This window comes from Oenanthe melanoleuca, chromosome 25 (genome assembly GCF_029582105.1).
Source record: "Oenanthe melanoleuca isolate GR-GAL-2019-014 chromosome 25, OMel1.0, whole genome shotgun sequence".
NCBI classification, from domain to species: Eukaryota; Metazoa; Chordata; class Aves; order Passeriformes; family Muscicapidae; genus Oenanthe; species Oenanthe melanoleuca.
This window is the reverse complement of record NC_079358.1, coordinates 9820745-9846429: the sequence shown is the minus strand read 5'-3', so window position 1 is coordinate 9846429 and position 25685 is coordinate 9820745. Positions and strand designations below refer to the sequence as shown.

The 25685-nt window shown below is 58.0% G+C and overlaps 4 protein-coding genes across 4 annotated transcripts in view; 3 read left to right on the top strand and 1 right to left on the bottom strand.

Moving 5' to 3' along the window:
* Positions 1-2581: 2581 nt before the first annotated feature.
* LOC130262662 (Fc receptor-like A) lies at positions 2582-4488 on the top strand. Its single transcript, XM_056509978.1, is given in 7 exon segments — positions 2582-2617; positions 2663-2698; positions 2701-2811; positions 2813-2888; positions 3191-3445; positions 3545-3774; positions 3776-4488. Coding segments are annotated over 7 exon segments (957 nt in total). The 3' UTR covers positions 3989-4488.
* LOC130262661 (uncharacterized) lies at positions 4459-7222 on the top strand. The gene is made up of 6 exons (XM_056509977.1): positions 4459-4527; positions 4609-4969; positions 5051-5134; positions 5539-5560; positions 5651-5731; positions 5818-7222. Exons 1-6 carry the CDS (start codon positions 4459-4461, stop codon positions 6089-6091), a joined length of 891 nt encoding a protein of 296 aa, XP_056365952.1. The 3' UTR covers positions 6092-7222.
* Positions 7223-10952: 3730 nt separating this feature from the next.
* LOC130263092 (low affinity immunoglobulin gamma Fc region receptor II-like) lies at positions 10953-12815 on the top strand. The gene is made up of 4 exons (XM_056510571.1): positions 10953-11363; positions 11806-11826; positions 11915-12144; positions 12523-12815. Exons 1-3 carry the CDS (start codon positions 11315-11317, stop codon positions 12130-12132), a joined length of 288 nt encoding a protein of 95 aa, XP_056366546.1. The 5' UTR covers positions 10953-11314; the 3' UTR covers positions 12133-12144; positions 12523-12815.
* Positions 12816-14653: 1838 nt separating this feature from the next.
* LOC130263047 (Fc receptor-like A) overlaps positions 14654-25685 on the bottom strand; it is a 95773-nt gene continuing 84741 nt past the window's right edge. Inside the window, 9 exon segments of the mRNA XM_056510505.1 lie at positions 14654-17847; positions 17920-17941; positions 18490-18573; positions 18657-18972; positions 19462-19740; positions 19841-20095; positions 20407-20521; positions 20523-20638; positions 20727-20747. Coding sequence (XP_056366480.1) covers positions 17797-17847; positions 17920-17941; positions 18490-18573; positions 18657-18972; positions 19462-19740; positions 19841-20095; positions 20407-20521; positions 20523-20638; positions 20727-20747 — 1259 coding nt within the window. The 3' untranslated portion in view covers positions 14654-17796.

The following is a 25685-nucleotide window of genomic DNA, read 5'->3' as shown; positions in this document are numbered from 1 at the left end:
TCCTGGCTGCCACCTGGGGCTGGCCAGAGCAGGGCTGGCCAATGCCCATCCCTGTGCACTGGGGCTGGGCCATGGCTGGGCCCCACACTGGGATGGCCACTGGCTTCAAGGAGCAGGAGTTTGGGAGCTCCTTCCTGCCTGGGACTCCATTCCCAAGCTGCTCTTGCCAGCTCAGATCATCCTGCAGGGGACGAGCAAGAATGGAGAAGTCTGGAACAGGATTTCTCCCCAAACCAAATAAACCCAAATTGTCCCAATCCCACATGACAGAAACCCTCTGGGGGGATTTTAGGGAGCAGGCGATGGAGGGGGAAGCCCCCCAAGAGCTTCACAAGTGTTTGGGGGGAGGGTCTAATCCATCTCCTTGTTGCCAGCACTGAGGCCCTGCAGGAGTTTTGGCTGTGGGAGTGAGCTTTGGGGTGTCTGTGCCCTCTCTGTTCCCCCCCCCAAAATCAGCCCTGATGGGGTTTTTCACCCACAGAATGATCTTGGTGGGCTGTGCAATGGGGCCGAGGTGCTGCTCCTGTGAGGGTTCCCAAATGGGGATTGAGGGCTCCCAGATGGGTGGGGGCAGCCAATGAGGGGGTGTAGAGTGGGTGGGTCACACCCCGAGTTGGGGCACCCCAGAGGTCACAGAGGTCACAGTGACCCACTGAGGACAGAGGGGGTTGGTAGGGCCCCTCTGTCCGGGACAGGGATCTCCAGGATGTGCCCTACCCTGGACAGAGACTTCCTCAGGGAATGTGTCCAGGGACCCTGCCCAGAACCGCCATTCTCCCCGCTGGGATGTGTCACCACTGGGACAAAATCCACCCAGAACATGTCACCACCAGAACAGGATCCCCTCAGGCAGGACCCCCTGGATGTTCCTCCCAGGACAGAACCCACCCCTGTGTTACTCTCAGCACAAATGTCCTCTTCCTTCTGCTGCAGGGGAGAGAAAGTGTTGGGGGGGCACAGCTGGACACTCCCATCACCCACAGCCTCCCCACCCCTCCCTGCAGACTCCTCACACCCTTTTCTCCCTCTCTGGGGTCCCCCCAGCCCATTCCCTTCCCAGGTGCTTCACAGGATTTCTGAGTCAGGAATTGGGAGTGAGGGAGCATGGCACAAAAGTGAGGCAAATAAGGAAAACAGAGAAATATAGAGAGGAAAAAGTCGAGGGCAGGGGAGGGAACAGTAACAGAGCTACCCAGGACCCCCGTGTGATGCCTGCCCAGGAAACGAGCACCCCAGGGGGGCAGCGTTGGGACCCGGGTCACCCCAAAATATGAAGCACCCAGGGAAGGAGTTGTGACCTTTGGACCTGCCCAGCTACTGCTCGTACCTGGCACTGCCCATTCCCCTGGAAATGCAGCCATGGGACCCCCATTCCTTCTGTCCCCCATTCCCTGGGACCCCAATCCCAGCACTGCTATTCCCTAGGATCTCCATTTCTAAGGACCCCCATCCTGGTAGTTCCAGCTCCTGGGACCCCCTCTGCCTAGGGACCATTATTCCACAAGGACACCCACTCCCCTGTCATCCCCACCCCTGGGATCCATCCCATGATCACAAATCCCTGAAGGCCACCTTCATCTGGGACACTCATCCTTAAGTCTGAATCGACCTAACCCTTGTGACCCCCCTTCCCAAGGGACCCCATCCCTGGCACCCCAGTGCCCTGGACACCCATCCTTGACTCCTTGCCCCACCTCAGACTTTAAATTCTGGCAACATCCTGTCCTCACCATGTCCCTCCATCACCCCCATGTCCCACAAGGTCCCCACCCTGCCCCCATCCTGTCCACACCCTGCCCCCACCAAGGGCCACCTACACATGAGGATGACACGCCACCTCGCTTCCTGTCCCTTCATCCGAAGAGCCGCCAGGCAGGGGACAGGTGGCCACAGCAGCGAGTGACAGCCAGTGCCCATGGCCAGGGACACTGGGATGGCCGGGAAGGTGGCGCTGCTCCTGTGGGGTGAGTGCCCTGGGCACGGGCCTGACACCCTGGGGATGGGCCCTGGTGAGGCACAGAGTGGTGGGGAGGGGGCACAGGGGGGCTGCGGGGTCCCCTGAGGTCCCCAAGGCCAGCAGAGCCAGTGGGGGACAGAGCCAGTAGCCCCTCAGTGTGACCAGGTTTTTGGGATGGCCCTAGGGACAGGAACAATGGAACTGGGACTGGGAGAGGGATGTTGAGACAGAGATGGGGGACAGGAATTCAGGGACAGGGATGTGGGGTTTGGCTGCATGCAGCTGGGGCATCTCTGGGGAAAGGGACAGAGGGGATGCACCGTGGGGAGGGGCCCACAGGGCTGGTGGGGGTGACCTGTGCCAGCACGAGATGGCCACGTTGACCCCATTCCAGACGTGCCTGTGCCACCCAGACAAGTGAAACAGAGCTCTGCCCTGGGAGCCTCTGCAGACCTGTTGGGGACCGTGCACTTTCCTACAAGAGGGTGTCCTCAAGGGGACATTTTGAGGACAGCCCCGCACCCTGATCCTGGGTGCCACTCTCCCAACGGGGCCACCCCACCCAGACCTGTCCCTTCTCCCTTCCAGCCCAGACCCTCGGCCTCGCTGGTGAGTCCTCAGGGGATGCCATGTCCCCCCCCCGCTGTCCCCAGCCCCGTGGTGGCCCTGGCAGGCTGGTGTCCCCTGTCACCCGCAGGTGCCCAGAGCACCCAGCTCCTGGTGGAGCCCCCCTGGACGCCAGGCAGGTGCTGTGGGACCGGGTGACACTGACCTGCCAGGGCTCGGGGACCGCCGCTGCCACCACCTGGTACAAGGACGGGCGGCGCTGGTGGAAGGAGCGACGACAGCAGCTTCACTGTCACAGAGAGTGGCACCTACAAGTGTCACAGACCCGGGACCAGGATCAGCTCCCCCATGATGGTGTCAAATGGTGAGGGGGGATCTGAAACGCTCAGGGTGGTTCCCTGATAGGTCGGGGTGGGCTCCACTCTGTGGCTGGCTTCACAGCCCTCGTGTGGCGAGAGCCTGTCCCCTGAACACAGGGACATCCCAGTGCATCCCAGTGTGGTGGGACCCCCGTGGAGACAGCTGTGTCACAGAGCTGTTTGTTCCTGGTGTCCCGATGACCCTCCCGTGCAGTGGACACTCCACCCAGATGTCCCCGGTGCCATGGGCACCCACTTTGGACCTGTCTCGGGCTCTTCAGTGTGACTGGACCCTCCTGTCCCACAGAGCCGCTGGTGCTGCAGGGCCCAGCACGGGCACTGCTGGAGGGGGACACGGTGACACTGCGCTGCCGGGGCCGGCAGGACAGCCCTGTCACCAAGGTGCGATTTTACAAGGACGAGCGGGATCTAGGGGAGTCCCTCGGGGGCACCGAGCTGTCCCTGTCTCCTCTGCAGCTGCACAAAAGCGGCCGATACCGCTGCGGTGGCTTGGTGGCCTCAGGAATGTCACTTTCCGCGCCGGTGACAGTGACAGTCAATGGTGAGCATCCCCACTGCTTGAATTCGAATATCCTGACATCCTCAAAGCCACTTCTCAGTGGACTCAGAGTCACAGACCCCACGCCCATCTCTTTCCCAGAGCTCTTCACGGTGCCGGTGCTGGAGGGTCCCCCCGAGCTCACCGAGGGGTCCCCCCTCAATCTCAGCTGCCTCAGCACCCCCAGCCCCCTGCGGCCCCCAGCCCCCCTCCTGTACCGCTTCTACCGGGACGGGCAGTCGGTGGGGGGCCCGCAGGGGTCCCCGCAGCTCCTGGTGCCCGCCGTGGGGGTCTCCCACTCGGGGAATTACAGCTGCGAGGTGCGCTCCGAGGGGGGGGGCCGTGCGGAAGAGCAGCGCCCGGCTCGGCGTCACGGTGCGCAGTGAGTGCGGGATGGGCACGGGGAGCCCCCACAGCCCTCCCAGGTCTCCCATCCCTGTTCAACCCTCTGCGTGCTGCCCTGCTTTCTCAGCTCTCTCCCTGGGTCCCTGCATCGCCTCTCCTGGTGCCTGCATCCCTCATCAGGTCCCCTCAGCCCCTTCCTGAGTGCAACTGTGTCTATCTGAGGTTCCTGCATTGTCAATAGGTCACCATCCCTGTCAGGGCACCCAAAATCTTCCCTTCAATCCTTTCCTGGTGTCCCCTCTCTGAATATCCCATCCGTCCCTGAGGTCACTTCCACCCCGTTCCAAGCCTCCCCACCGTCTTCTTCCTCACTGGGATCCCGACACCCCTCTTAGATCCTCCCCCTCCCCGAATCGCTCACTGCTTCCTGGTGTCCCCTATTCCTCCCATGTCCCCAGTCCCTCCTGTGTCACCCCGCAGGGGTCCCGCTCTCAGGGGTGTCACTGTGTGCGCAGACCCCCGGGGGACAGATGGCACTAGGGGACCGCCTGGTGCTGAGCTGAACGGTGGCCATAAGGACAGGTCCCCTGTCCTTCTCGAGCGGGGGGGCTTGGGGACAAGACTGGGCACCGACCCTCACTTGGACCTGTGGCACCAAAATAGGGGCTAGTATGCGTGGTGACACCGTGGCTGACCGTGTCCTCCTGAATGTCACCATCTTGGGTGAGAGGGACCCCCGGGCTAGGAGTGACTCTGCCCATGGCATCCCCTTCCTACCCATCCCAACCTTATCCCCCACTCTGGCTCCTTCTCCCTAGCAGGTGCCAGCCCCTGTCCTTGGCCTCAGCCCTGTCTGTGTCCCCACAGTGCCCGTGGCCAATGCCACCATCACCCCCGGTCCCCCGGCTCTCCAGGTGCACCCAGGTGACCCCGTGACCCTGCGCTGCTCGGTGCAGGTGGGCTCAGCCCCTGTCACCTTCACCTGGCTGCATGATGGGCAGGAGGTTGGCCAGGGTCCCCTCCTGGAGCTTGGGGCCGTCGATGTGGGACATTCGGGCACCTACCAGTGCGTGGCCACCAACCAGCTGGGACAGGACTGGCACCGCGTGTTCTGGGCACTCAGCCCAGAGCTGGCCCTGGAGGTGACACCACAGGGAACCACTGGACACCACTGGATCACAGGTGGGGTCACACGGGGTCATTGGGATTGCAGGACCCCTGCAGTGAGAGGTGACCCTGATGTGTCCCTTCTGTCACCACCAGTGGCCGCAGGCCTTGGCGGGTCCCTCCTCTTCCTGGTCCTGCTTGTGGGTGGAGCTGTCAGTTGGCACCGGTGGAACAACATGGGTGGGTGACAATGGGGACAATGGAGGCCCCGGTGAGCTTGGGGGCCACCAAAATGAGGAGGTGATGGGGTGACACCCACAGCCTCTGACGAGGGCTATGCGGAGAACTCAAGACCTTTGCTCAGGGCCCTAAATGATTCGGGGTGGTGCTGGAAGCCTTGCAGGGATTTTGGGGGTTCTTTCAGTGATCCTGGAGGAATTTGGAGGGTCTCCCTCCCAGCCAGGCTTGAGCTTCAGGGGGGCTTAGGCAGCCTAGAGCACTGGGATGATTCAGGGATTCTGGGGGGCACCAGAGGTGCTCAGGGGTCCTGGGGAAAATTGAGGATGCAGTGGACTTTGAGGAGTCCTGAGAGGGGTCTGGGCCCAGGGTACCCCACAGTTACCCCTCCCCTTTTTCCTTTGCAGCTGCCAGGAAGCAGCAGGAAAGGTGAGTGTGATGCTCCAAGCACACTCTGGCCTTTGACCCCAACCCCCAAGACCTCCCATTCCCTTCCACTCATCCCCTTTAATCCCTCAGGGCCCCCCCCAGAGCCCCTGGCCCCCCCAGAGGAGGGGGAGGTGCTGTACACCCACGTCGTGAGCACCAAGCAGATGGGGGGTGAGTCCGGGCTGGGACACACGCAGAGGGACACGTCACCCATGAGTGTCCCCCTGCCCAGATGCCACAGCCAGTGTCTCTCACAGTGTCCCCACGTGCCACCACACTCCAGGATCCCCAGATGACCTACGCAGAGCTGCCAGCAACCCATGGGCGACAACGGACATACGGGGACATCTATGGGAATGTGCTGTGACACTCAGGGCAAGGCTGGGCACTTGGAGTACTGCAGGCACTGGGGGACTCTTGGCACACTGGGGGACCCCACCCATGGGCAGCCACACGTGTGTTTCCCTTCCACTGCTCCTGTGGGTGTCAAACATTCACGTAGAGGTGGGCACAATGGGGGGTCACATGTGAGGCTGCACAGGGCACCCAGAGCTCCCCACGCCCCCTGAACCCCCAAGGGCTTCCCCACACCCCTCCCACTACCACCAGTGGTTCCCCATTCCACATCCAAATACTCACAGGACCCTTAGAAATGTCCCCATTCTCTCCACATTGTGCTCCCTGTACTCACAAGGGCTCCCTATTTCTCCTCCCAGTGCCCCTCCATTGCTCCCAGTAGATCCAGGTGGCTCCCATTCTCTCTCCCAGTACCCCTGTACTGCTAGTGGCTCTGCAATGCCCCTATCAGCACTCCCAATACACCCACAGCTCCTCATCTCTCCTCCCAGTGCCTGGGGAAGCACAGGACTCATTGCCCTCTTATTGGCACCAAAATGCATCTTTTTGGTTCAACTGGCAGAGATGTTGCTTCTTTGTTTAGCTCTGTCAGGCTTTAGGAATGGGATTCTCCAATTTTGGGCTGTCATTACACACCAGTGTTCTGGATTCCTTCTCCCCTGTCTCAAACCCCTCCTGTGCCGTGGTCCCCACATGATAATGTCACAAAGGCCCTGAGGGCTTTCTTCAGCCTCCCTGTTTTCCAAGGCAGTCAGGTTCAGGCCATGGCACAGGGTGGGGTGTCAGTGTCAGGAAAAGTTGGATCTCGAGACACTTTGGAACACCTGTGTGTGACAGGGCTGGGCCAGGCCTTGCTTTTCAGTGACACAGGGCCCCGTGTGTCAGTCAGTCTGTCAGCCATGGCACACTGGGGAGAGTGGGATGCTCTGCCGAACCCAGTTCCTGAGTGGCTGAGTGATCAGGAGTCCCACCTTGGGAGAGGGCATTTGGTGGCCCAAGGGATAAAAAGGCAGAGCATGAGGTGGCCAAGTGTCTGACCCTGTCTGCTCTTGGAGTGTCTGCCTCATCTGGAACACTGGAACACTGGAATCCAACAGGAGTTGGAAACTGTCTTGGTTTGAAAGAGAAACCTCTGCGAAGGAAAGCAGGAACCTTCCTGGAATGGAAAGAGGACCCATCCCTCAAAATGTTATAACAGACAATTATGGGGCTTCCAGGGAAAATTGTAAGAAAAGATAGAACAGATAAATGCTAGGAAATTTACAGAACACAACAGAATAAACAGCAAGCCAAGAATAGAAATTTCCAACGCGCTCAGGGCTGTTTGTTCATTTTTGGTGCAGATATGGCCACGGTCATCAGGGGGCGCTGCAGGGAGCACTCCCGGCCAGCAGGGGGCGCTGCAGGGAGCACTCCCGGCCAGCAGGGGGCGCTGCAGGGAGCACTCCCGGCCAGCAGGGGGCGCTGCAGGGAGCACTCCCGGCCAGCAGGGGGCGCCCCGGTGCCAGCTCCAACCCCTCAGGGGCCATGGCGGCTCCTTTGGCAAACTCACACTTTGCACCAATCAGTCCCGGCACCAGCACCGGCAGCGCCCGGGCAGAAGAGACGAAGGCAGCAGCTTGGATCCTGGTGCCCGGTGGCAGCGTAGCAGTGTCCCGGCCCAGGCACACACCCTGCGCAACACCCGCGACCGCTCTCCCTGATGGGAACGCAAGGAAGGCAGCGCCGAACCCCAGGCAGGTCTCAGGCCTACAGCAGCACCTCTTGTGCCTTTCCACCACAATTCCTGAAAACCCTCAGCCTTTCACTGCCTTTTCCTCCTTCAGCCCTGGCACAGCAGCTCTGGGAATGTTGAATTCCCCGGGGGTGTTGAGGAAGGCAGGTGCTCCTTGCTGACACTGCCAGGGCTCCTCAGGGGCTCCACAGCACGTTTGGAGCTGCTGCTCATCCTGGGGCACTGCTGGTCCCGACACAGCAACCTCACGGGGAAGAGGAGAAGGAGGAAGAGAAGGAGGAAGAGGAGGAGCAGGAGGAGGAGGAGGATAGGGAGTAGGAGCATACCCTTAATGAGCTTTTGTAATTAGGGCTGGGATTCCTGAAGTTCAGCCGTGCTGCTAAACCATCCCTGTGCACAAACACCCAGCTCTGCTGCCTCTCCTGGGGACTTTGGGCAGCTGCGCCAGCATTGGACACATTTTGGGGCTCAGATGCCCCCATCTCTACTCAGAAGGAACTGGTTTGGCTGCCGGGAAGGTTTTCTGAAGCTTTTTACGAGTGCTGGGCATTGTTCAGTGCCTGTAGCTGTGGCCGGTGCTTCACGCTGGCCGGCCAGGAATGCTGAGCTGGAGCAGCTGCTGAGGCAGGAGCAGCTGGAGCAGCTGCTGAGGCAGGAGCGGCTGGAGCAGGTGCCCCACGGGAACAGCACCTGGCCATGCAGATGGAGCAGGAGCGCCGGGAACTCCACTCCGGGTGCTCAGGTGAGGCCCAGGGGACCGGGACATGGTGGGGCACCCCTTGACATTGCTGCTGCACTGAGATTTTGGGACAGAGCAGTGACACCCATGGGGCTCCAAAGCCGCTCAGGGCTCAGGCACAGCCTCAGAGGAGGTCCCAGAACCGGCCTTGGGGATGATTCGGCGCTCCTGGGCTTGTTCCCGACAAAGGGCAGCGCTCCGGAGCGGACGGGGCATCCCGAAGGATCAGCCCGGGCTGCTGGAGCCCGAGTGCTGCTGGCAAGGACGGCGTGAGGGAGCCGGGCCCGGCTCAGCCGGCGCTGCCGGGGAACGTCTCATCCCCCAGGAGCTCCGGAGCCTCTGCCGGGGCCGGCGCTGTCGGGGGCGCGGCCGGAGGGGTCGGGGGGCACCGGGTGCGAGGGGCCGGGATGGAGGGACAGGGACCGCACTGGGAAGGAGAAGGATTTGACAGGAAAGCCTCACAGATATGTATGTATAACAGAAACATCTTTGAATGTAGAATCTGAAGAAGGTATAGAAATGATAGCATGTTTTGTTGTAGAGGAAAAGAATTGCTGAGCCAGTCTGACTGGGTAACTAAGAAGGCAAAGAGCAAGTGAGTTGGAAGGGGCTTTTATGACTTAGAGCAAAGGATAAATCCACCTCAAACAAATGTTTTTACAGAGCAGAAAGATTTTCACAGACAAAGAAAAATGCCATTCTGGAAGTAGAGATACGATCTCAGAATTTTCCACTGCAAGAAAACTGAAAAACAACTTCTAGCTTAAACTCTACCATACTAAGTTTTTGTGCTTGGAAAATAGTAACATGAATATGATAATGTGAGTAGTTGTGGTAGACTATAGGTAACAGTAAAGGTATTGATTGGTTATCATGTTTCAAGATGCTCTGTAATGAAAAGTATATAATGCATTGTAACTGGAACTAGAAGAAGCTTTCAGAAAAACCACAGGGCTCAGTTCTTGTCACCCACTACCCGTGAATTGCTGCATCATTTGAATACAATAAACAGCATTTTAAAGAGCCCGCCTGGAGTTCGCATCCCTCATTTTAGGCTCTTACAGGGACCAAACTGGGGAGCCCCAGGGTGCAGGGGCAAGGGTGGGGCAGAGCCCTGGCTATTCCCTGTGCCCTGTGCAGGTGAGGAGAGCAGAGATGGAGCAGCTTTGGGGACATCAGCAATGCAGACAGGGTCATTCCCCACAGCCCCACCACGGCCAAGGGCAGAGCCCCTGCTCGATATTTCCACACTTTTCCCTCTTGTCTGGCAGCCCAAACATTCTCCCCAGGAGGTTCCAAAGGGGTGCAGGTTTGAGACAGGAAGGAGGAGGGTCCCGGTCAGGTTGTTGAGCAGATTGTCATTGCAGCAGTCCTGGGGCTCTCTCAGTCCCTTGGGGACAGGCACCAAAAGATCAATTGCTGCATTTCCGGACTGGTTCCCTCACAGCTGCCCCTGCAGGGGGATTTCCAGCCAGCCCTGCTCTGAAAACCATCAAAGGCCCTCGCAGAGCCACTGCACGGGCTCACACTGGCTTTTGTGCTTCTTGCAGGGCTGAGCAAACCACAGCCAGGCCTTTTTTGGCCACAGAAAGAATTCTCACCTTTGCAGCAGCTCAAAAGCTGCGAGAATCAAAGGCAAGGGGGCGGGGGAGCCTCAGGTCCTGGCTGCCACCTGGGGCTGGCCAGAGCAGGGCTGGCCAATGCCCATCCCTGTGCACTGTGGGCCATGGCTGGGCCCCACACTGGGATGGCCACTGGCTTCAAGGAGCAGGAGTTTGGGAGCTCCTTCCTGCCTGGGGCTCCATTCCCCAACTGCTCTTGTCTGCTCAGATCCTGCAGGGGAGGAGTGAGAATGGAGAAGTCCAGAATCCCCAGAGCCACCATCCCCCAGGACAGGACCTCTTCCTTCTGCTGCAGGAGAGAGAACATGAAAGTGTGTGGGGGAGGGCCACAGGCCAACAGCTCTGTCCCCCACAGCCTCCTCAACTGTCCCTGCACCCCTCTACCCCCTTATCTCCTACCCTGGGGTTCCCCCCAACCCATTGCCTGCTCAGGTGTCCCCCAGGATCACCAAGGCACAGACTGCAGGGATTGTGAAATTGAGGAATTAAAAGAAGGAAATTGAAATGAAGGGAGGAAAAAGCCTCTGGGTGTGGGGAGGCCATGGGGGAGGCACAGACCAAGAGCCCCTTGGAATCTGCCTTTGGGGTTTGGGTGACCCCCAAAACATGGACACCGTGGGGGACAGCACTGAGCCCTGGGTCTCCACAACAACTGAAGCACCCAGGGAAGGAGCTGTGACCCATGGGCCCACCCAGACGCTGTCCATCCCTGGCACCCCCATTCCACTGGGAATCCAATAAAGAGACCACAATTCATTATGACCCCCCCTTCCCTGGGACCCCCATCCCAGGACTACCATTCCCCAGGGTCTCCATGGGCCAGGACCCCCATTAGCAAGGAACCCTTTCCCTCAGATTCCAGCCCTTACAATCCCCCTTTCCTGAGAACCTTGATTCTCCCAGGACCCCTAATTCCCCTGGCACCCTCTTCTCTGGGACCTCCATCCATGACCCCAAATCCCTGCAGCCCCCGTGGCCCTGGGACTCCCATCTCTGAGTCGTCCCAACTCTGGTGAATCCCACTCCTCAGGACACCCATTCCTCTGGATACCAATCCCTGGCTCCCTACACCCTCTGAGACTTCCACTCATGGGAACTCCATGTCCCACTTGTGCCACCCAGCCTTGTCCCCAGCCTGTCCCCACCCTGCCCACAGCCTGTCCCCTGCCTGTGGCCACCCTGCCCCCACCAAGGGCCACCTACACAATGAGATGAGACCTGACCTTGCTTCCTGTCCCTTCATCCAAAGAGCTGCCAGCCAGGGGACAGGTGGCCACAGCAGCGAGTGACAGCCAGTGCCCATGGCCGGGGACACCGGGATGGCCGGGAAGGTGGCGCTGCTCCTGTGGGGTGAGTGCCCTGGGCACGGGCCTGACACCCTGGGGATGGGCCCTGGTGAGGCAGAGAGTGGTGGGGAGGGGGCACAGGGGGGCTGTGGGGTCCCCTGAGGTCCCCAAGGCCAATAGAGCCAGTGTATGAGTTGACTGGGGTTGTGGAGTGGCCTAGGGACAGGAGAGGGGACAGGAGCGTGGGGACAATAATAGTGGGACAGGGATTTGGGGAGGCATCATGGAGCTGTTAGAGATGACCTGTGCCAGCATGGGGTGGCCATGGCATCCCCAATTCTGGGGTGCCCAGCGTGCCCCCATGTCCTGCTGGAGCATGGGGTGACTTTGGTTTCCCTGTCCCTGAGGGATCTGTGCCACACAAGGACAGTTTGAGGACAGACACCACACTCTGTGTCCCTGTGCTGCTGCCACCCCCACCCAGCCCTGTCCCTTCTCCCTTCCAGCCCAGACCCTCGGCCTCGCTGGTGAGTCCTCAGGGGATGCCATGTCCCCAACCTGCTGTCCCCAGCCCCGTGGTGGCCCTGGCAGGCTGGTGTCCCCTGTCACCCACAGGTGCCCAGAGCACCCAGCTCCTGGTGGAGCCCCCCTGGACGCCGGTGGTGCTGTGGGACCGGGTGACACTGACCTGCCAGGGCTCGGGGACCGCCGGTGCCACCTCCTGGTACAAGGGTGGGTGGCTCTGGTGGAAGAAGGGACCCGAGCGCTTCACTGTCACCGAGAGTGAACATACACGTGTGGCAGACCTGGCACTGGGCTCAGCCCCTCTGTGAGGGTGTTAAATGGTGAGCGGGGATGTTTGCCCTGGCACCCTTGGGGTCCCCGAGAGTCTGGGTGGGCTCCATTCCCGGGTCACACCGCTCATGTGACCAGAGCCTGTCCCCTGCACACGGGGACATTCCAGAGCATCTGTCCTGGGGTGACGTTGCAGTGCTCTGTATCCCCAAATCGTGTGTGTTGCTCATGCCTGGAGGGTTTGTTTTGTCTAGCCAGGCAGCGTCCCTCCCCCCCGGGCTCTAGTGGCTGCCGCCTGCCTGCTGGCAAGCCCCCCTCGCTCTGCCCTGCTGCTGCTGCTGCTCGGCTTTTGGCTCGGTAGTTTGCTTTTGCTGCTTGCTCGCTTTTCCCCCTTCCCTTTTTTGCTTCGCTTTATTTTTCCTTATTAGCTAGGAATACCACTGGACATCAAGAAAATCCCTGGACGTCTGTTCGTGACAAGAAATTTGCGTTTCTGCCCTTCCCAGCGCTGGAGACATTCCGAGCCTGATCATCTACTTGGATGGGTGAAGTTTTTCCTGCGTCACTCTTGGCTGCTTTTTTTCATCTGTGTGTTGGGGAGTGCTTTTTTTCCCTGTGTGTTTGCTAAATAAACAAGTTTTTTCCACTTTTCCCCTGAGGAAATCCTTCCCGAACCCGGTGGGGGGAGGGGGAGGAGTTTGGGGAGTTTGTTTCTTAGGGAGCTCCTCTTGGAGATTCTTCTCCTAATTTGTTCTAAACCAGGACAGCATGCCAGTGCACTGAGATGCCCTGTTGCAATGGGGGACCCTGGTGCTCCCAAAGCCTTTGGGATCCCACAGACTCCCCAGATGTGACAGGTCCTTCCTGTTCCACAGAGCGCCTTGTGCTGCAGCTGCCGGCACGGGCGCTGCGGGAGGGGGACACGGTGACACTGCGCTGCCAGGGCTGGCAGGATGGCACAGTCACTGGAGTACGGTTTTACCACAGGGACAAGGATCTGGGGGGCCCCTCTGTGGGACCGAGCTGTCCTTGTCCCCCCCTGCAGCTGCACCACAGTGGCTGCTATCGCTGCGGGGGCTGGGTGAGCTCTGGGCCATCACCGTGCTGGGAGAAGTCAGCACTGGTGACAGTGACAGTGACAGTACATGGTGAATGTGGGAATGGGGATGCGAAACCCCAGCACCTTCCCAGCTTTCTTCCACCAGTGCCTGGGTCCCTCCTCCCTCCTTCCGTCCATCCCTGGGTCACCCAGACCTTCCCATGTCCATCTTGGTTCCCTCCATCTTTGTCCTTGTTCCTCTCCAGGCCCCCCATTCCTGCCTGGCATCCCATACCCCTTCTGCGTTCCCAGCTCCATCCTCTGCTGTCCCTTCCCTACTTGGCTTGCTTCCACCCCTCCCTGAGCTCCCCTCATTGCTCTCTGAGCCACCCCACATCCATCCCTGGGTCCCCTCTGTCCTATCTCATCCCTGTCCCTCACCTCTGCCTGTCTCAACTCCACCCCACTCTGGGTCCACTTCTCCCTCAACGGGGTCTCCTCCCACCCCACCGTATTCCCCTCCTGCCACTCCCCATATCTCTCACCCTTCCCAGATCCCCCATCCCACCCATGTCCCCACAGGGTTCCTGCTCTCAGGGGTGTCCCTGTCAGTTCAGAGCCCTGGGGCACAGGTGGCACTGAGGGACCGCCTGGTGCTGAGCTGTGCATGGGCCAAATGTCCCCTGTCCTTCTCCTGGCACCAGGGAGGGCTCAGGGACACCACTGGGCACTGGCTGCGGCCTTGAGCTGAGGCACGCTGGGGACAATGGCAGCAGCCACTACCAGTGGGGACAGCATGGCCGAGTGTATCCCCCTGAATGTCACCATGCTGGGTGAGCGGGACCCTCGGGCTGGGGGTGACCTCAGCCACGGCATCCCCATCCCACCCCAGGTCACAGCCCCACCACTGCAGGTCACGGTTCTGGGTGGCTGGGACCCTCTGGCTCTGGATGCCCTCACCCACAGCATCCCCAGTGGGTGACTGATAAACACCACTATAAGTCACAGTCCTGGCTGAAAGGCTCTCTGTGCTTCATCCTCTCTCACAAGGACCACAAGATCATCTGTTTAGAGGAGGTTTTCAACGAAGCTCAGATATTGTTTCTCGGAATTCTGAAAATACTGACAATCATGAGACAACAGAGAGGTAGCCTGGATAAAGGAAATGCATATGCAAATAAAGAAGAAAAAGAAAAGATCCTGAAAATGACACATCTCATAGAGAATTACACCAAGAGATGTTAAAATATATGAAAATGCCAGCTATAAATCCAACATTAATATCTTATGAATTATGCCTATTACAAAATGGGTAAATTTACACTATGAAATCAATAATGTTTTAGCAGACCTTTCCTTTGAGATAGAAGTGAATCAAGACACAGAGTCTTGTTTAGCAAAATGAAAAGATCCCATTTATTCTTAATTATCACTTCAGTAGGACAAAAAGCACACTTAAAAAACTCAGTTAATTGGTATTAATACCAAACATAACGTGATCAAAATAAAACTGGAACTTAGTGATACTACAACTTAACAGAAATTAAATTGAACAGAATTGACTTAATAGAACTTAGCCTTAGTCTTAACAGAACGTAAGTGGGCATTACAATATTGGCCCTTAACAGGAATAGAAACCAACATGTTGTACAAGTTCTAGATGTAATTTACTCTAATGCTGTTAATAGAAAAGGCACTAAAATGGTCGAATGATCTGTGAACAGGATGATTTTACTGGAGGGATTAAAAAGGATGTGAGAAGTATGTTGTGATTCAACACAACTTGGATTTGAGCGTAGATCATGGTAATTGCAATTATTAAGTATAGCTCTTATTAGGATTTTCCAAAGTATGGCTTTAATCATTCTTAAATTACGAAAGAGGTATACACAATCAAAATGTTGGCACATGTTTTATGGCAAAAAGGATTTTCGGCCTTGGCTTAAATATTAACTGTTGTTCTACTGGCGTTTAATTGAAAACATTCGTGAAGAGAGGGACCCCCGAATTAAGGGGGCAGAAACATTATCTGCCTGTAAATATTGTTTGGTACATAAATTTCTATTTATTATAGTAAAAGCCAATACCATTATAACTGTGCCACAGTACACACAGATAGTTTTGAATTCCTCCAGTAAAACAATTTAAAAATCACCCTTTCCACTTCTTTTTGTTTTGTTCTGTTCTGTTTTATTTTGTTTCTGCTAGAAAGGATTTGAAGACACAGCCGCCTGTGGGCTCTGGTAAAGAGAGGTGGCTCAGCAGTCGGGCAGCAGACGGCGGCGGCAGCTCCGGGACCCCGCAGGGAAAACGGGAGACCCCCGAGAACGGGGGGAGAGGAGGGAATGCCGCCGCGCGGGGAAGGGAAAAAGAAACTTTTGCTATATGGCATCTATATTTATAGGGGTTAGATCCCCACATTTGGAACGAGCGGGTGGCGGTGGAAGCCGTGCGGAGCCGCCACGGCACCGAGCCAGAACCGAGCCCGAACCGAGCCCGGCACAGCCCTCCCGGGGCTGCTGCACCACCAAACACGCGGGGAAAAAGAGGAGGGGAAAAGGCAGTAAAAACCAAACCCTAAAACTGCACACAGTAGGGAGAGAAAACGAAGGCAGAACAAGGCTAGAAAGGCACAAAGCACCCGCACCCCCCGCCCCAGCAGAGCCGCCGGCTCCGCCGAGAAGCCGCGGCCCGAGCCCACGAGGGAAGGCGAGCGGAGCCCCCAGCTCCGGAAAGGAGCCGTGCCGCAGAAATGCCGGCCGGCCCCAGCAGCTCCAGAGCCGCACACCCCGCGCAAAGCCGCGGCCAGGCGCAGCTTCGGGGGCTCTGGAGCACAAGACTCACCCGGACGCTGCTGCGGCACCGCCGCGGCTCCCAGAGGGCGGCAGCGGCTGCGGGAACGAAACCGCGCCCCAGTTATTTGCAAGAGCACGCAATTAAATTCCGGATCCTGGTTTCTTTGTCCCTCTCCATGCGTCTGCACATGGCTGGATTAAAAGCAGCGTCAAAAGCGACTATAACATTTTCTAGCAATCTTTTCAACATAAAAAACGGACTTCAAAGGCAATCTTTCCATCGTTCGTGGAACGATGGAAAGCGAAACAGATACAAAGCCAGCGGTCTGTAATTTTAATTTTTTATACCATGTCGGTAGCGATTTTGTGGCTACCATGTCATGCTCTGTGGCCGCTGTCTCCCCGGCTCGCTGGCCGTATCCCCCCACGAATCCAGACCGCGGTTCCACCGCTGCTTTGCTCATATGTTCCCTAATTCTCCAGACCGTGCCCCGCGTCTCCTCGGGCACAATTTTTTTTTTTTTTCTTTTTTTTTTTCTTGTTTTTGTTTTTTTTTGTTTCCGGCTCTCGGTTGTTCCCTCACCATGGCTCTTGAGACCGCTGTCCCCACAACTCGTTCATGCTCCTACGCTCAACGGCGCGATATATTTTCCAATTTGTAACCTTTTACTTGTTTCTTGCCATCTAACGGCCGTAGCCGTAGCCTTTGGCTACTTTGTATATTCTGTTTCTAAGTCTTTGGTTTCTTTCGACCCATGATTATGGCACCCCAGAGCGTTATTCCCAGCCTTTCCCACTCCAGGGTTTCAAAAACACTCCTGGGCGCGGCAAAAAATCCTCTTTCCTGACCCCATCACAAGAGTCTTTTTAACAGCTCCAGGTCATACTTCACTGCTCTCTCAGAGAGAATAAGCTGGAGGACATTCAGCGTGGCCTGTTCTTTTGGCAGTGCCTTTCCCATCCTTCCAGCCCCAGCTGCTCACCTTTCCCCGTGTCCCTGCTGCAGGGCACATAATTTTTCCGGAGCCTTTTTCCCGGGACATTTCTTTCTCCCGTACTCCTTGGAGCCGCCCCCGACTCCCCCAGCGCGGTCCTGCAGCGCCGGTCTCCACCCGGGCCTCCCCTGTTCACTCCACAGGGCTCTGCAGAGTCCAAAGGGTGCGATGCTCTGCTTCGTTATCACGGTGTTAATCATGTCGTGGAGTCACCAACATGCAGGATCTCAGGACTTCTGAACAACTAACCAGTGTGATTAAGCAGAAACCTCTTTATTGTTTACATTATCCTCTACTGATACATTCCAAAACTACTGTCCACGGGATCACACAGTACTTGATTGGTGCCTCTGTCTTGTCCACGCGCTCTGCTCGCACCTCTCAGGAAATATGATTGCTTACAGTCCAGTGCTTCCAGGCCCTTCTTTATCTCAGTTTTTGCAGTCTTGGTATTCTGTTTTTCAGCTTCTTCTTTCCCAATTTATCACAATTTATGTTTCAGGAGCCTTGACAAATTCCAGAGTGAATGATAAGAATACCTAAAAATGGTTTGGCTGGAGGACACTGTGGCCTAAGCTGTTCAAACACATTGCTACAGTGGGCACCCATGGAGCCAGAGGGGGTAGGTACACAGGGGGGTGCCCTGGGGCAGGGACCTCCAGTGCCCCCAGTGTCCCCAGTGTCACAGCACGCCGTTGCAGATGTCACTGGGGTCCCTCTGTCACCCGTGGGGTCCCAGCAGCTCTGCAAGGGTCACCTGGGGAATGTAACGGGGGGGCCCTGGGCAAGACACAGGGCTTGGGGACCTGGGTGACGGTGACACCCATGGGTGACATGTCTCTGTCCCCAAACCCATACTCACACCTTGCCATCTCAGTGCCCACGATGTGGGGGTCCAATACTTCCCCCTCCTCCAGGGGATTCCTCTGTGGGGATAAGGGGGGGTCTGGGTGGGGTCTGGGAAAAGGGGAGTCCCAGATGGAAGCCCCCACTCACCTGTCCTGGGGCTTCCTGAAAGCTGCAAGGAAAAGGGGAGGGGGTGACTGTGGGGACCACGGGAGCCCTGAAACTTCCTGATACCTTGGAATTTCCAACCACCCACAGAACCCACCCCACCCTCCACCCCCCCCAAATCCTGACTGCATCCCTGATTTCCCCCAGACACTCCAAGCACCACTGAACCCCCCAGAACTTCTGCACCACCACAGTGCCCCCAATGCTCCCAGAGTCCCTGAACCTCTGAACTCCAAACCCTGCAGGAAGGGGCATCCCCCAAACTCCCCCATGGTCCCAAAAAGATCCATTCAACATGCTTGCACGGCCCTCCATGAACTCCCCAAATGCTGCAGGAGCTCCAAGTGCCACCTCAATGTTCCTCAAAGCGCACCCAGGGATTCCCATGGAGCCCAACCAACACCCCCCACAAATCCCTGGACCTGCAGCGGAGGTCAATGTGGGCTCAGTTTCCCTCAGCCCAGGGGCCCTGGGTGCTGCCCGATCTCAGCTCCCACTCTGGGGTCTTCCCCTCACTCCAGGACCCCCATGTCCCCCCACATTGTCACCCACCCTGGTGGTGCCACCAGCGACAGCCCCCGATGACAGCCAGGAGCAGGAGCAGGTACAAGAGGGTCCTGCCAACATTCACAGCCACTGCAGGGGACAGAGGGGGACACAGCGGGTTCACCCTGAACCCCGGGGGTCCTGAACACCCCGGTGTACCCATGTGATCCCACCTGTGCTCCAGTGGTGTCCAGTGGTTCCCTGTGGTGTCACCTCCAGGGCCAGCTCTGGGCTGAGTGCCTGGAACACGCGGTGCCCGTCCTGTCCCAGCTGGTTGGTGGCCACGCACTGGTAGGTGCCCGAATGTCCCACATCGATGGCCCCAAGCTCCAGGAGGGGACCCTGGGCCAACCTCGTGCCCATCATGCAGCCAGGTGAAGGTGACAGGGGCTGAGCCCACCTGCACCGAGCAGCGCAGGGTCACGGGGTCACCTGGGTGCACCTGGAGTGCCGGGGGACCGGGGGTGATGGTGGCATTGGCCACGGGCACTGTGGGGACACAGACAGGGCTGAGGCAGAGGGGAGGGGCTGGCACCTCCTGTGGGGGGATGAGGGAGTCTGCACGGTGACACCTGGAGACAGAGGGTCTCCTTCACCCAGAACAGTGACCCCATGGTGCTGGAAGTCATCGTGTGATGTGGGATGAGGGCATGTGATGGATCAGGGGTGGGTGGTGAGGATGGGATGAGGGTGAGGTGAGGGTGGACAGCAAGGGGACACATGGAGAGGGTTGAAGGGATCCACAGGGAAGATTTTGCGCACCCAGACGGAGATGGTGACCCCTGTGGACAATGGGGGACCTCAGAGATGGAGAGGGGCACTCAGAGAAGAAGACCTGGTGACGGATGCAGGCACCAGGCAAGGCGATGGGAGGTCCCAGGGAGAGAGCTGGAAAAGCAGGGCAGCACGCAGAAGGTTGAGCAGGGATGAGAGACCTGGGAGGGCTGTGGGAGCTCCCCGTGCCCATCCCGCACTCACTGCGCACCGTGACGCCGAGCCGGGCGCTGCTCTTCCGCACGGCCCCCCCCTCGGAGCGCACCTCGCAGCTGTAATTCCCCGAGTGGGAGACCCCCACGGCGGGCACCAGGAGCTGCGGGGACCCCTGCGGGCCCCCCACCGACTGCCCGTCCCGGTAGAAGCGGTACAGGAGGGGGGCTGGGGGCCGCAGGGGGCTGGGGGTGCTGAGGCAGCTGAGATTGAGGGGGGACCCCTCGGTGAGCTCGGGGGGACCCTCCAGCACCAAGACAGGCTTGAGCTCTGGGAAGGAGATGGAGCGGGGGACTGTGACTCTGAGTCCACTGAGAAGGGGCTTTGGGGGTGTCAGGATATTGGGGGCTCCAGCCGTGGGGGTACTCACCGTGCACTGTTACTGTCACCGGTGCTGACAGTGACATTCCTGAGGCCACCAAGCCCCCGCAGCGGTATCGGCCGCTGTTGTGCAGCTCCAGCGGGGAGAGGGACAGCTCGGTGCCCCCGAGGGACTCCCCCAGATCCCACTCGTCCTTGTAAAATCGCACCTTGGTGACAGGGCTGTCCTGCCTGCCCCGGCAGCGCAGTGTCACCGTGTCCCCCTCCAGCAGTGCCCGTGCTGGCACCTGCAGCACCAGCGGCTCTGTGGGACAGGAGGGTCCCGTCACACTGAGGAGCCCAAGACAGGTCCAAAGTGGGTGCCCATGGCACCAGTGGACATCTGGTGTTCAGTGTCCACTGCGCAGGAGGGTCCCCAGGTACACCAGGAGCAGCCCTGTGGCACAGCTGTCCCCACGGGGGTCCCACCACATTGGGGTGCGCTGGGATGCACTGGGATGTTTCTGTGTGCAGGGGACAGGCTCTGGCCCCAAGAGGGGTGTGAGGCCACCCACGGAATGGACCTCACTCAGACCTATCAGGGAACCATCCTGAGCATTTCAGAGCCCCCCTCACCATTTGACACCACAACGGGGGAGCTGATCCCACTGCCGGGTCTCTCACACTGGTAGGTGCCGTTCTCGGTGACACTGAAGCTGTCATGTCCCTCCTGCCACCAGCGCAGCCCATCCCTTGTACCAGGTGGTGGCACCGGCGGTCCCCGAGCCCTGGCAGGTCAGTGTCACCCGGTCCCACAGCACCGCCGGCGTCCAGGGGGGCTCCACCAGGAGCTGGGTGCTCTGGGCACCTGCGGGTGACAGGGGACACCAGCCTGCCAGGGCCACCACGGGGCTGGGGACAGCGGGGCGGGAACATGGCATCCCCTGAGGACTCACCAGCGAGGCCGAGGGTCTGGGCTGGAAGGGAGAAGGGACAGGGCTGGGTGGGGGTGGCCGAGTGGAGACAGCAGCACCTGGGGGGCCTGGTGTGTTAGTGTCTGTCCCCAAACTGTTTATACAGGGACGTTGTTGTAGCATAGAGGTTTTGAGGACAAGAACAGCTCGGTCACCCTGGGCTGAGGCAGGACATGGGGACACTGTGGATACCCCATGCATGCACAGGTCACATCCACCAGCCCTACAGCACCTGTCCCCACAGCCACATCCTCATGGCCCTGTGCCCGCCATCCCATTCCCATGGCACCTGTTCCCATGCCCCATCTGCATAGGACACGTGGCCCTTGTCCCTGTCCCTGAATCCCTGCCTCCCTGTCCCTGTCCCCACAGCTGCCCCAGCCCCAAGGTTCCTTTTGCCACATCCTTGTCCCCACATCTGTGTCCCCCTGTTCCCATCCCCACATCCCAGTTCCCCTGTTCCTGTCCCCCTGTTCCTGTCCCCACGGCCACCCCACGGCTCTGGTCACACTGGGGTCCATGCCCTGGCTCCGCTGGCCTTGGGGACCTCAGGGGACCCCACAGCCCCCCTTGTGCCCCCTCCCCACCACTCTCTGCCTCACCAGGGCCCATCCCCAGGGTGTCAGGCCCGTGCCTGGGCACTCACCCCACAGGAGCAGCGCCACCTTCCCGGCCATCCCAGGTGTCCCTGGCCATGGGCACTGGCTGTCACTCGCTGCTGTGGCCACCTGTCCCCTGGCTGGCGGCTCTTCGGATGAAGGGACAGGAAGCGAGGTGGCGTCTTGTCCTTATGTGTAGGTGGCCCTTGGTGGGGGCAGGGTGTGGACAGGATGGGGGCAGGGTGGGGACCTTGTGGGACATGGGGATGATTGTGGGACATGTTGGGGACAGGATTTTGCCAGAATTTGGAGGCTGAGGTGATGCAGGGGTTTTGGTTTGGGTGGACACCAAGGATGGGTGTCCAGGGCACTGGGGTGCCAGGGATGGGGTCCCATGGGAATGGGGCTCCCGAGTATTGGGTGGATTCAGACTCAGGGATGATGGTCCCAGAACAACGTGCCCTCGAGGGATTTGTGACCATGTGATGGATCTCAGGGATGGGGGTCCCAGAGAGATGGTACATAAGGAATGAGGATTCCATTGTTGGCTTCCCAGGGGAATGGGGGTGCCAGGGATGGGCAGTGGCTGAGTGTGCCAGGGAGTCACAGCTCCTTCACAGGGTGCCTCAGATTTTGGGGTGACCCAGGGCTCAATGCTCGAGTGCTCATTTCCTGGGCAGGCATCACATGGGGGTCCTGCATTGCTCTCCTTCTGTGCCCTTCCCTGCCCTTGACTTTTTCCTCTCTTTATTTCTCTGTTTTCCTTATTTTCTTCACTTTGTGCCATGCTCCCTCACCCCCAGTTCCTGGCTCAGAATGCCTGAGGAAGACCTGGGCAGGGAATGGGTTTGGTGGACCCCAGGGAGGGACAAAAGGGGCTGAGGGGTCTGCAGGGAGGGTTGGTGAGACTGTGGGGAATTTGGGTGTCCAGCTGTGCCCCCCTCCAACACTTTGATTTTCTCTCCCCAGCAGCAGAAGGAAGAGGCTGTTTGTGCTGAGAGTCACACGGGGTGGGTTCTGTCCTGGGGGGCACATCCAGGGGGTCCTGCCTGAGGAGATCCTGTCTCAGGGAGACACATCCTTCCCAAGAGGGTCTAGTCCTGGGGGATGGTGAATCTAGGGGTTCCAGACTTCTCCATTCTCACTCGTCCCCTGCAGGATCTGAGCCAGCAAGAGCAGCTGGGGAATGGAGCCCCAGGCAGGAAGGAGCTCCCAAACTCCTGCTCCTTGAAGCCAGTGGCCATCCCAGTGTGGGGCCCAGCCATGGCCCAGCCCCAGTGCACAGGGATGGGCATTGGCCAGCCCTGCTCTGGCCAGCCCCAGGTGGCAGCCAGGACCTGAGGCTCCCCCCGCCCCCTTGGCTTTGATTCTCGCAGCTTTTGAGCTGCTGCGAAGGTGAGAATTCTTTCTGTGGCCAAAAAAAGGCCTGGCTGTGGTTTTCTCAGCCCTGCAAGAAGCTCAGAACCCAGTGTGAGGCCTAAGCAGTGGCTCTGCGAGGGCCTTTGATCGTTTTCAGAGCAAGTCTGGCTGGAAATCCCCCTGCAGGGGCAGCTGTGAGGGAACCAGTCCGGAAATGCAGCAATTGATCATTTGGTGCCTGTCCGCAAGGGACTGAGAGAACCCCAGAAATGCTGCACAGATAACAATCTGCTCAACAACCTGTTCACTTCCCTCCTCCTCCTTCCTGCCTTGCTGTGGTTGGCAGTGGCCGGATGCCTCCACACCCACCGGTTTCTCTCTGTCTTTTGCATCTGAACGGGGAGAGAAAATTGAATGAAGGGTTCCTGGGTTGAGACAAGCACCAGGAGAGATCACTCATCAAATCCTGCCACAGGAGAAACACTCTTGGAATCAGAGATATTCAGTGAATTGATTGCTGGCAAGATCAGAGCAGGATAAGGAGAAGTCAAGTAAACCCTTCTAAACACCTCCCCAGCACAAACTCCTTCCCAGGCTCTCCCTCTTCCCTCCATCAGCTAAAGGCAATGAAAATGGGGCCCTGGGCAGTTCAGCACAGGTTGTTTCTGCCACTGCTCAGCCAAGGTGGGGTCCCTGCCTTCCATGGGAGACCCTTCTCCAGGGACTTCTCCAGCATGAGTCCTTCCCATGGGCTGCAGCTCTGTCCCAAGTGCTCCAGCAGGGGCTTCTCACGGGCTCACAGCCCTTTGGGCACTCCCTGCTCTGCCGGGGGCTCCTGCAGGGCTGCAGGGGGGTCTCTGCTCCCCAGGGACCCCCACGGGCTGCCAGGGAATCTCCGGAGCCCCTCGTGCCCCTCCTTCCTCCCTGCAGAGCTGTTCCTCTCGCAGCCTCGGGCTCCTCTTGGCTGCAGCAATTCCATCTCTGCCATCCCTTGGATTTGCCCTTCCCAGCTTCTGGAGCTTCTGCACCCACCCCCTGCCCTCTATCCCATATCTGCTCCAGGACATCCCGTGAGTCCCGGGAGCTGCTGGGGGAGCTGCCTGGCAGTAGTCACTCCCGATATGTCACGACAGTGTCTTCGGGCACGCTGTCACAATGGGCTCAGACACATCCCAGCCGTCAGTTCCATCACATTGTGACAGTCGGCTCAGGGACACTGTCACACCTCCCACACTCCATGACAGCGCCGGCACTGGCAGAGCCATGGCAGCCGCGGCTGCCGGCACAGGGTCCCGGTCCCTCTGAGCTGGGGGCTCCTCCTGGGGGTCCCACCTCCCCCTCTGTCAGCAGCTTCACCCACCGGGATTTCCGTCCGTCCTTCCCAAGGTCTCATCCCAGGGGTTCTCAGCCGGGATACTCATCTTCCTAATCCAAATAAATTCATTTAACTGTTAAAGTACCCCTTCATTCTGATGCCTAAGGAGGCTGACCTGAACAGATTCTTGATAGAGTTAAAGGAATAAAGCAGGGATTTACTAAAAGGCCTTCCAAGAATTCACCTTGGGCACTACGACAGCCCAGCCGAAGCTACACCCAAGCTGGACTCAGAGTCATGAGTTTTCACACTTTTATAAATTTTGATCCATTCACATATTTGGGTTAATTTTCCAATTCCAGCTCCACGTTATGCAGTCCCATCCTCCCAGATTGCTCTCCCCAATTCAGTGCTGTTTGCACTTTTTATATAAATTATACATTTTGGGCCTGAAGCTACAGCAGTGTCCTTGGTCCTGGGGCTGGAAAAGGATTGTTTTGTCTGACTGACCTGTGAGAACTTGCAAATACTTTGTTGGGGATTGGTTTTTTTCCTTTCCTCACTGTTTGTAGAATTTTTCTGATGCACTGATGGCTAGTGACAGGAGGAGGATACTTCCTGTTTCTTTTTTCAGGGTTTCTCTTGCAGGGTGGGGGAGGAAGGAGCAGGAACACCGTGTGATCAGAGGCAGGTAAAGGAGAGTGGGGGGCAGTTGCTCACTTGCTCGCTCTTGTAGGCAGAGCAGGAAGGCTGCTGCTGCTACCCCAACCTCCGCCATCCCAACACCAGGAACTGCCTCTTCTGTTGTTGCACTGCTGCCCTGCTTGGACATCTTCTCTCTTCAGCTTGCTATCTCCAAGCATCCTGTTGGAGCACTGGGACCGACGCTGTGAGCAAAGTCTCTCCTCCATCCCTTTCCCACCTGGGACACCGCTGCCATCACCCCCAGCGCCCCTGCAGCTGCGCGGGACCTGCCCCTGTCCACCACCGGTAACTGCAGCACAGGGAAGGGTGCCTGCGGCTGAGAAGGACTGGAACTGGGTTACTGTTCTGTTTGTTCTTAATTTCATAGCTGTTGTTGTTTTGTTTATCTTGTTAGATATACTAGTAAAGAACTGTTATTCCTATCCCCATATCTTTGCCTGAGAGCCCCTTAATTTCAAAGTTTTACTAATTCAGACAGAGGGGTTTATTGGCCCTGTTTTAAGGTAAGACCCTGCTCTTCCCTTGCACACACCTGTCTTTTTCAAACCAGGACAGTTTTTGGCACCAATGGTGGGGCCTGAAGTCATAGAAAGGAAAGGGTGGAAAAGGAATAACAGTTCTTGAGTGACCTGATTTTTTTGTGTTAGGTGGCATCCTGTTGTCCAGCTTACCCTGGTTCTGGGCCCATGTGGTCACAGCTGTTATCTCCCATTTGCAGGCCCTAATCTAAATATGGCTCCTACAACTAAAGCTAGTGTAGCTGTTATCCAGTTCATTTTGTGGGTTGATAAGGTGAGGAATTAATGGATTTTTAACTTCCTCTGGAAGGCAGCCACATGGACTGAAAGCTATCCCTTTTTTTCCTTTTTTTTTTTTTTTTTTTCTTTTTTTTTTTTTTTAATATTTTGGGTTTTGGGATTACTTCAATAATGGTGCTTACTGTGAGGAGATGATGGCAGGGGA

What these genes read in the sequence shown, in the direction of transcription:
- LOC130262661 (XM_056509977.1), top strand. Translation starts at nt 4,459, where the DNA reads ATGCGTGGTGACACCGTGGCTGACCGTGTCCTCCTGAATGTCACCATC. An exon ending in TGGACACCACTGGATCACAG is followed by an intron (nt 4,970 to 5,050) that starts GTGGGGTCACAC and finishes TGTCACCACCAG; the next exon opens with TGGCCGCAGGCCTTGGCGGG. An exon ending in GAGCACCAAGCAGATGGGGG is followed by an intron (nt 5,732 to 5,817) that starts GTGAGTCCGGGC and finishes TGTCTCTCACAG; the next exon opens with TGTCCCCACGTGCCACCACA.
- LOC130263092 (XM_056510571.1), top strand. Translation starts at nt 11,315, where the DNA reads ATGGCCGGGGACACCGGGATGGCCGGGAAGGTGGCGCTGCTCCTGTGG. An exon ending in GGTGGCGCTGCTCCTGTGGG is followed by an intron (nt 11,364 to 11,805) that starts GTGAGTGCCCTG and finishes TCTCCCTTCCAG; the next exon opens with CCCAGACCCTCGGCCTCGCT. An exon ending in CCAGACCCTCGGCCTCGCTG is followed by an intron (nt 11,827 to 11,914) that starts GTGAGTCCTCAG and finishes TGTCACCCACAG; the next exon opens with GTGCCCAGAGCACCCAGCTC.